The 10,516-nt window shown below is 39.4% G+C and overlaps 1 protein-coding gene across 2 annotated transcripts in view; it reads left to right on the top strand.

Moving 5' to 3' along the window:
- Taf15 (TATA-box binding protein associated factor 15) overlaps positions 1-10,516 on the top strand; it is a 34,445-nt gene that overhangs the window by 385 nt on the left and 23,544 nt on the right. For both annotated transcript variants that reach the window (XM_085695560.2, XM_048437806.3), the window contains exon 2: positions 9,372-9,411. In XM_085695560.2, the coding sequence (XP_085551686.1) occupies positions 9,372-9,411 (40 nt within the window). The remainder of the gene's footprint in view (positions 1-9,371; positions 9,412-10,516) is intronic.

Raw genomic sequence — 10,516 nt, 5'->3', positions numbered from 1 at the left:
CCCTGGGGAGGGGGTGTGTGAGTTGGGGGTTGGGGGGACGGAGGCCCGCCTGCACCATCACAGGGGCGGGGGAAGTCGGGATGTGAGCAGCAGCTCCTGGTCCTCAGCTGCGAGCGCCTCGGGTCTCTCAGCGAGGCCTCTGGCCGGTCGTCTCGCCGCCTCGTTCCTCAGCTTCCCCATCCGAGAAGTGGAGCTGGGCCCTTCCCGACTCACGCATTCATCAGGTGGGGGTCCAAGGCTCGGGGAGCACAGCACATTACCTTGCACGCAACCCGCTCGTACGGGTCATTCCCTCTGCTGTAACCACCGGGATTGATTGGGGTTGGGGGATTTGCGTATCCGACTTCACCTTTGTACTCCCTCCTCCACCTGTTCATCTCCTGCACCGAAATGTGAGCCTTGACAGTTGACGGTGAGCACTTTCAGGTCTTCGTGGCATTTCCCTTAGAACAGAGAGACCAGAGGAAAGACAGCGTCTTCCTCGAAGTGATATTTATGGAGGCCACGGATGTGTGGAAGAGAGGCATTTGCCTCTCCCGGACAGCCAGTTTGATCCTGTTAAACCAGAATTTAAAAGTCCTCCTGATTCTAACTGGTCCAATTGATCATACAAGGGCCTTTATTGTTGGGCTACATTTACAGGTGGCAGAGACAGGCCACTTGATCTTAGAAGCGAGCATGAGTTCGTGCTTTCCTTCCGAGGGACATTGCCGAAAGCCATATGGCTGGAATGAAATATGCCCTTTGGTAGTTTTACATTTACCTATTTACTGGAGACAGGATCTCATTATGTATCCTTGGCTGTCCCGGAACTCGATGTGTAGACCAGGCTGGCCTCGAGCTCAGAGATCTATCTGCCCCAGCCTCCCAAGTTCTGGGATTAAAGGCATGAACCATACACCCACCAGTTTTTTTTACACTTCTGTTAATTAGCAATCCTTTTTAAAAGGTTTCCCCAGTCCACCAGGTTGTGTGTGTGTGTTCGTCCTTTCGTTCATTTGTTCATTCGTTCAAGGCAGCAGCAGTGGGAGACGATTTCAAATGAGTAGGAAAGACTGGGCAGGGGAATGATCTTTCCTTAGATTAGTGTTGATTCTAAGGAGCTCTAAGCTTTTTGGGGGGCGGGGATAGGATATCTGTCTGATGGACAGGGCTAAACTGTACTGAAGTTAGCTCTTCAAATTTTTCCAAAGTAGACGTTGGTATGTCTGCTACCAGGTTTCATAATTCGTCATGATACCTGGTAAAGGTCCAGAAGAATATGTACAAATGCTTCCTTAAAAAGGGTATATGACTGTAAAAATAAAATTCTACTCTCATGTAGAAATTTACCAACATTAGTGCAAGCAGTGATCAGTAGCAACTCGGGATTGTTTGGACAGGATCTTCAGTATATCTCCAGGCTGGCCTTTAATTCATCATCTTAAACAGTCTCCTGAGTGGGATTACAGGCTTGCTGTACCTTGCCCAAACTCTGTTGGTTTTTTTAATGTAATTATTCATATAAGACAGTGACATTTTTATAGGACTGAGTAATTTCAATAGAAAACTTAAATTTAGAGACTTAAGTTAAAATCTTTTAAGATCTTGTTAGTGTTATAACAACATGTTTTGTGATATTTGTGTAAAATACTTTGACTTTTGTGTAAAAGTGATGCTTTTGACTTGTTTTTTAATGCGTGTTTAAATTAATAAACTTAACAGAATTCACCCCTAAGCAACTAGTATCATTAATAAGTTACATTCTTTAAACATTCCAGACTACACTTAGAAATTTGACTCAACTAATCCAGATGCTTGCTGTGTCAGATTTTCAAACATATTAAAATGTAATCATTTGGGCTGGAATTAATGGAATTTAAGCATGCACAAAACTTAAGGATTTGATTGCTTGCATCAGGGGAAAGCGATGTATTCATAGCATTCTGTCAATAAGTCAAAATTACTATCAGTGACGTTCAAAGTTATTTGCGAAAGTGAATTACCAGAGCTTTTGAATTAAAATCACAAGTAAAATATTAGTTATATATAAAATAAAGTCAAGCAGTTAGGACAGCTCAAGGTATCTTATTTTCTATATGCACCTCAAAAAAAAATAGACAAAAATTTGGGAAGGCTAAAACCCATAGTAAAAATGGAAGTAGAATCCAGTATGATATGCATAGAGCTATTTTGGCAATTACCTCCAGGGAGTATAGGCCTTGTATGGTGGTTTTATTATCTAAGGGTGGGTGATGCAACCTTGAACTGTTAGCCCGATAATGGAAACTGAAACCCTTATAAATCTTGGGTTTACAGGTAATTGATGTGAAGGATTGTGTCCTTCAGTGAAGAAATCAACAAAGAGGAAAAAAAATCCTAGTGTACGTGTTAACGAGGAAGCTTAGACACAGTAGAATCTTGGAATTTGTAGCCCGGAACCTCTTACTTCTTTTAAGTTACTCATTTAGCCTGTAGGAAACCTTAAAACGATGTAACATAAAAATAAAAAATCTGGACTGATTAACATCTTTGGGTTCCTGGTTTAAAAAAGTAAAACAAAATGAAAACTGGAGGAATTCTGATAACATAGATCACAGAGAATCTGAGGAAATGTAAACCTTTCAAAAGGTGAGTTCATGGTAAAAATTGAACACAAGGAACAGGTGTCAAAAGAACAAATGTTTATATGTTGAAGATTAAAAAACTGAAAGAATGAATCAGGACTGGAGATGGCTCAGTGGTCAAAAGCACCAGCTGCTTTTTCAGAGGACCCAGGTTCAATTCCCAGTGCCCACATGGCAGCTCACAACTATCTGTAGTAACTCCAGTTCTAAGGGATCTGACATCTTCACACCAATGCACATAAAATAATGTTAAATTTAGAAAAAGTTAAAAAAGAATGAATTACTGTTAAGACCAACATATTATGTGGAAAGGCCACATAGATTTGAAAAAGAAACAAAATACAATTTTTAAAAATTACATTAATGTGCGGGTGCGAGTGTGTGCCTTGGTGTGCCTGTGAAAGTCAGGACAAAGACTTTGTAGTACAAGATATTAGACTCAGAATGTCAAGTTTATGTCGTGTATGTTTACATACTGAGCCATTTTACCCTTTCCCTCTCCCAAACATAATTTTCAAAGATGGGAGAAGTGAAATAGTGAACTTAGCAGAATTATAAATGTAGTTGTAATCTGTCTTCCAAAATTCACTTTAGAAGGATAGAGATGAAAGTGAAAGTTGGTGGGTATGGTGGTACATACCTGTCATCAGTATTCATGAAGCTCAGTTGGGAAGGTTTCTAGTTTTAAACCAGCATGAGCAACATAGGAAATTCTTGCCTTAAAAAAAAAAAGCTGGAAAAGTTCAATTGTTCTTTTTTATTTTTTATTTTTTTTTTATTTTGAGACAGGACCTCACTAGCCCTAGATGTCCAGGAACTCACAGAAATCCACCTTCCTCATCAGTACTGGGATTAAAGGCAGACAAGCCTAAGGAGTTGAAAGTTTTAATCAAGCATTAGTTTCAAACATGCCTAAAAATAATTTCAAAATCTATAAGATTACAGATTATAAAATAATAACCCATAAAAAAACAGTTTGCAGAGGGACCTTGAAGCTGTTGCTGCTGCTCGTGGCACAGAGAACTAGAGTTGGTTACCAGTGTCTGTATCTCGAAGCCCACAGTTACCTGTGTCTCTAGCTTAGAGAGTCTTACACCCTCTTCTGTCTTGCATGCATATATACATGCTCTTTCACTTTTTATTTGGACACATAAATAAAAGTCTGCTTAAAAAGGTTTTAGACTAATGTCCAGAGGGAAAATAGCCAAAGACCTTGAGTTTTCTACCAAATAAACTAGCGCATAGTCATACTGATCTTTGCCAAAAGAATTAATGTATAGAAAGGAAGAAGAATAAAAATTGCAAGGAAAATAAGGGCACAAAATTTGATTTGCACTAGGATAGTAAAGTCTGGGTGTTTTAGTGGAGGTTGATAATTTTGAATTTCGTCAAGAAAATATGCCAAAATTTATAAGGCCATGGAAATGGAATATAAAGAGAATATAATAGAAAGTAGGAAAGGAGTTAAAAGAAAAAGGAAAAGCTATGGTAAATAGAAAATTCTAATTTAAGATGTCAGCTACAAGTGAAAATAGAAAAAACAGCCCACCTAAAGCACAAAGGTAAAAGCACAGTGCTAAAAAATTACCTAGATAAATGCTGTTCAGAAATAAAGCATATTAAATAGGTTGGAGGTAAGATGGAGAGAGTAACCAGACAAACATCAGCTGAAATGTAGTTGTCTCTTTGAAGCTACTGTAAATGTTGTTTAAAGGAAATTCTTAAGCCAGGATTTGTGGCTCGAGCCTACAATTCCAGTATTTGGGCCACAAGTTGGACATACCTAGTTGTCTTAGAGTTTAGAGTTGCTGTTTTGAAACACTGTGATGTAGCTGCAGACTTTTTTCTTTTCTGCGCAGTCCCACTGGACCAGTTTCTCTCCTACCTGCTGGTTTCTGCAGCCACTTGTTAGATAATCATTCAGAGACTTAATATTAATTGGCCAATGGTTCATGCTTTTTACTGGCTGCCTCTACATAGAAATGAACCCATTTCTAGTAATCCGTATTGCCATGGGCCCCATGGCTTACCAGTAATGCTCTGGCGTCTTACTCCTGCAGCAACTGCTGGAGCCTTTCCAACTCTGCCTTCTTTTTCTCTGTCTCTCTGCTTGGATTTCCCGCCTAGCTAAATTCTGTTCTGTTCTGCCATAGACCAAAGCAGCCTCTTCATTAGCCAGTGGTGATAAAACATATTCACAGCCTACAGAGGGGCATCCCACATCATGACCAAAGCAACTTGAGGAGAGGGTTTGTTTGACTTACAATATCTGTTCGTTGCAGAAGTCAGGACAGAAACTCATACAAGACAGGAACTTGGAGACAGGAGCTGATGTAGAGGCCATGAAGGGTGTTGCTTACTGCCTTGCTCAGTCTGCTTTCTTATTGAACCAAGAACCACCAGCCCAGGGATGTCACCATCTACAGTGGACTGGGCCCTCCCCCATCAATCAATAATTTAAAAAATGTCCAACAGCTGGGTCTTCAGGAGACCTTTTCTCAATTGAGGTTCCTTCTTTTCAGATGACTCTAGCTGTGTCTGGTTGATATAAAACTATCCAGGACAAATGACTCCTTGTCACTTTAACACACACATATCACTGTTTCATCACTGCCTTTCCTTTTTCAACACCCCCCCAAGATCACACATTAACATCACCATCACACTATGAAACATTTTATAAACTTTAAAAGTCCTACAGTTCTTTACAAATTCAAATACTCAAAATTGAGTATCTTTTTTTTTCTTCTTTTTTTTTTTAAGGGAGGGAATTTTTTTTTAAACTTTTTTTAACTTTATTTCATGAGCACTGGAGTTACAGACAGCTGCGAGCTGCCATGTGGGTGCTGGGAATTGAACCTGGGCCCTCTGGAGGAGCAGTCAATGCTCTTAACCACTGAGCCATCTCACCAGCCCAAAATTCAGTATCTTTAAAAGTCTAAAATCTAGGGATTGGAAAGGTGGCTCAGTGGTTAAGAGCACTGGCTGCTTTTCCAGAGGTCCTGAGTTCAATTCCCAGCACCCACATGGTGGCTACAACCATTTATAATAGCATCTGATGCCCTATCTGGCATGTAGAGCACACATGCATAAAACATAAATAACTTAAAAGTCTAAAGTCTCTTAAAACCTAAAATGTCTTTAAAAATTCAGTCTTTTAACTGTGGGCTTCTGTAAAATAAAATAAAAAAATGCTTTTCTTCAAGAGGGAAGAACCAAGGCACAGTTACAGTCTGAACACAGCAAAACCAAACTCCACTATAACTCAGTATCCAGTATCTGGGATCCACTGATGATCTTCTGTACTCCTCCAAAGTGCTGGGGTCACTTCTCTGGCTCCAGCTGACTGCTCCACTGTTGCTGCTGTTCTGGGTAGTCATCCCGTGGTACTGGCATCTCCAAAATACTGGGCCTCTAACTGCAGCAGGGTTGTACTTTCACCTATAACCTGTCCTTTGTTCTTTTCTTGGTGCCAAGCCTTAACTTCCCTTCTTGACCCCTTCAGTCCCTTCAGGGCTGCAAATGCTACTGAGGCTATACCTTTACCAGTGGCCTCTCCTGGCCCCTCACAGTGCCAAACCTCAGTTATTCTATGACCCCTTCATGCCTTCAAAACCAGTATCACCTAGGGGACTCTAAACAGTACTAAATTCAACTGCCAGCATAAGATACGGCCTAGGCCACATCTAGAACACAGCTTCTGTGTGTTAGCTGTCAGAAACCACTTTCTAGTTGGTCTTTTAATTCCCACAAATTTCTTGGCTGACCAGTATCAGTTGTCCCAGTAAAGGAATGGTCTTTAGTGCTTCTGGTCTCTTGTTAATCACGACCGACTCTTCAGCCTTGGCTGACTCGAACCACAGATTGTTCACACAAAATGCCCAGCAGAGTCTTTGCTTTCCCCAGAAACTTACCAAGCCAGGCCTTCATTGTCTGAATTGCCCTCAGCTCCTGAAGAATGGCCCACTGAGCTGTTAACACTCAATGTCTTTTCTAATTCAAAGTTCCAAAGTCCTTCCACAATCCTCCCAAAAACACATGGCCAGGTCTGTCACAGCAACATCCCACTGTCCTGGTACCAATTTATTGTAGGGTTACTATGGCTGTGATGATGGCCAAAGCAACTTGGGGAGGGTTTATTTGTCTTATGCTTCTATAACTATCTGTTAATAGTTATAGTTCATCATTGAAGGCAGTCAGGACAGAAACTCAAATAGGGCAGGCAATTTCTGGCAGCAGGAGCTGATGAAGAGGCCATGGAGGGGTGCTGCTTTGTGGTTTGGTTCTCATGACTTGTTCAACCTGCTTTCTTTCTTTTTTTTTTAAAGATAGATTTATTTATTTATTATGTATACAATATTCTGTCTGTGTGTATGCCTGCTGGCCAGAAGAGGACACCAGATCTCATTACAGATGGTTGTGAGCCACCATGTGGTTGCTGGGAATTGGACTCAGGACCTTTGGAAGAGCAAGTGATGCTCTTAACCACTGAGCCATCTCTCCAGCCCTCAACCTGCTTTCTTATAGAACCCACAACCACCACCAACAATGGGCTGGACATTCCCCCATCAGTCACCAATTAAGAAAATGCCTCATATAGCTGGATCTTTTCTCAATTGAAGTTCCCTCTTCAGATGGTTCCAACTTGTGTCAAGTTAACATAAAGTAGCCAGTACACTGGTACACTTTGATAATTTAGAAGCACTTCTAAATAATGAACAAGTCCAGACACAAGTCTCAAGTGTCAGGTAATCTTAACAAGGTCTTATTTGAGTTGCCCTAAGTGGCATTTGCAAACTGATTTTTTTAATTGAAAATAGCACCTATATTTTAATCACTGAAATACATATTTTTTGGTGGCTGTGCTTATTTGTGTATCTTGAAATTTTAGTTCTGCTGAAGTCGGGTTTATAGTTTTAAAGGTCTGTAATTACTTTGGCTAAAGTTAAGAATATTTAACTTCTAGATTTTGAGAGACGGTCGAAAGATTTAAGTGCTAAATACTTAAATGGTTTTGTCTGAACCAAAAGGAAATACTGAAGTATTAGACTGTCGATGGAGAAATATATGTATCTTCAAGTGTTTAAATCCCCTCCCCCCCAGTCTTCTTGATTGATTTGGGTGGCTTTTCTTTGCTGTTTGATAGGTGCATCTATTCTCTTAATGGGCCAGGTAGAGTATGTTCTTTTCCTATTTTCCTTTGGTTGCTAGCTGCAACTCTTACCAGTTATGGAAATAGCTGACATGTAAGATAGTTTCTCTTCCCCATTTCATGTAGCCTGTGTCCTTAACTTCATATCAGATTTTCTTTAATAGTCTTAAGGATTTTTAAAGAAATGTCATATTGGAGATACTTACAGTAGCATGGTGATAAATTTAATGTCACCTGCTTAAACCTGTAGTGATGTATCTTTATGTGGTAACTTGATATAAATATACTGAAAAGGAAGCTTTTGATTTTATTTGAATTATTCATTGAAGATTTTAAAATTAGATAAGGTTGTCATATGATCCTGTTTTATAGTTGTATTTTATACAACATCTGTCTTATCACAAGTTAAGGCTATTCATTTGACATTGAATATAAACCTAAAAGGGTAGCGCCTCCTCAACAATTTTTGGTATGACTTATACTTTGAACTGTAGAGAAAGTTTATAGTTTGCTCTCTTCTGCCTCCTTTACTTGACATGTTTATTTAGGCTTTTTATTTATTTATTTTTTTTTTGATTTTCGAGACAGGGTTTCTCTGTAGCTTTTGAAACCTGTCCTGGAACTAGCTCTTGTAGGCCCGGATGGCCTCGAACCCACAGAGATCCGCCTGCCTCTGCCTCCCAAGTGCTGGCGTTAAAGGCATGTGCCACCACTGCCCGGATAGGCTTTTTCCTAAGGTAGTTTTTGTTACTAAAATTCAGGCTACAAGCATATATCATTGCTGGTTTGATATGTCACCAGTTGGCCAGTTGCTTGAAAGTTTGGTAAAATCAACAGCTTTTCTTGGCAAGTCTTAGGAGACTCTCATTGATGATGACAACCATAGTAGTCCAATGCAGAAAAATGTTGTATGTTTTGATGTGGTAATGATAGTGTGATTCTGTAGATTAATCATGTCAGAGTGCGTGTTTCTTCCCTTTTTTGGCCCTGATTAATTTAAACAGCTACTTTTTTTGTTTGTTTGCTTTTAATAATGTAATGATATGTAGATGTAGCTTGAACTAAGCAAGGTCTCACTAGTCCATCCAGTCTGGTCTGGAAGTCTGTGAGCCTATCCTAGGCTGTTCTTGAGCTTCTGACAGTCTTTTTTGCCTCAGTTTGCCAAGTGTACAGGCATGAACAACCATATCTGGTTGAGTCTTTTTGTTTTTAAATAATGAATTTTCAATGATTTTATATTTACTTTCTTGTGACCACCAGCATATACTTTTAGAACAGTGGTTTAACAATGCATAGATTTAATTTCTAGGTTTTCTTTGTGTGCGTGTGTGTGTTTGTGTTTATTTTATTTTTTTATTTTATTTTGTCTTTTTGAGACGGGGCCTCACTGCACCTCTTGCTCTCTGGAACTCACTATGTAAACTAGGCTGGCCTTGAACTTATAGAACCCCCCCTGTTTCTGCCTTCTGAGTGCTGGTATTAAAGGTGTGTGCCATCAGGCCTGGCTTTTAGTTTTTCTTAATGTAATTTTTGACAGTTGCTAGTTTTATAAAGTTAGTCTTAGGGGAAGCATAAATTTTAAATATGATTTAAATTTTTTTTATGTGTTTTAGATTCTGGAAGTTACAGTCAGTCTGGGGGTGAGCAGCAAAGGTAAAGTATACATATGTTTTCATAATATCATGAAAGGCTGAAACTGAGAAAGATAATACAATTTTCTCTCTAAAATTTGCTGTCTGGATATCTTAAGATAATAAGGCTAGAAGTGGTACTTCAGGCTTGTAATCCCAGCACTCAGGAACTTGAGGTAGGAGAACTACCAAAAGTTTGAGGCCAGCCTGGGCTACATAGAAAGACCCTATCTTAAAAATAAGGGGGGGGGGTAGGATGTGTGACTAAATTGTTAAAACTTGGTTGCCTTTATAAATGGGTATTGTGCAACATTTCTTTTTTAAGTAGTCTGTTTGATTAATAAATATGTCTTGAGGATAAAGCAGAAATCTTAGATATTGTAGAATTTTTTTCTTTAGAAATTTCTTTTAGAAATTAAGAGAATTTAATAATTTTTAAAATTTTTATTATAATTATGTGTATTTCTGCATGTGGGTATGTGCTCATGAATACCAGTGCCTCTGGAAGTCAGAGGTGTCAAATCCCCTGGAATTATTGTTACAAACTTTTGTGATCTACCTGATGTGAGTGCTGCGAGTTGAATCCAGGTCCACTGGAAGAGTAGGCAGTGCTCCTAACCTCTGAGCCATCCTCTGCCTAGAGAATTTCTTAAAACTTGCATCAAACAGGTTCTTAGAAAAAAATTTTACTTTTCCATGATATATAATATGCTAATGTGATTTTAAGAATAACTTGTGTGGGTGTTCTGTCTGTATGTATATCTGTGTACCATGTACATGCAGTGCCCATGGAGGCTAGAAAAGGGTTTTGGATCCTTGTGGTACTGGTGTTAGAGATGGCTGTGAGCCAATATTTGAATACTAGGATACTAGGAATCAAACTCAGGCCATCTGATTCCGCAGCAAGTGCTCTTAACCACTGAGCCATTGCTTTAGCCCCTAGAACAGATTCACAGATATTCTCTCTCTCTCTCTCTCTCTCTCTCTCTCTCTCTCTCTCTCTCTCTTATTAAGCCATTTATTTGAACAAGAAAGAAAACTGACCCCTGCCATCTTCGGTCAGTTGGCAGCCTCCAGTTTTAGTGGAACTTGAACCAGAAAACAATCATCACTACATGTTAAGGAAG

This window comes from Myodes glareolus, chromosome 9 (genome assembly GCF_982192425.1).
Source record: "Myodes glareolus chromosome 9, mMyoGla1.1, whole genome shotgun sequence".
Taxonomy (NCBI): domain Eukaryota; kingdom Metazoa; phylum Chordata; class Mammalia; order Rodentia; family Cricetidae; genus Myodes; species Myodes glareolus.
The sequence above is the reverse complement of the archived record's forward strand: the minus strand, read 5'-3'. Positions and strand labels throughout refer to the sequence as shown.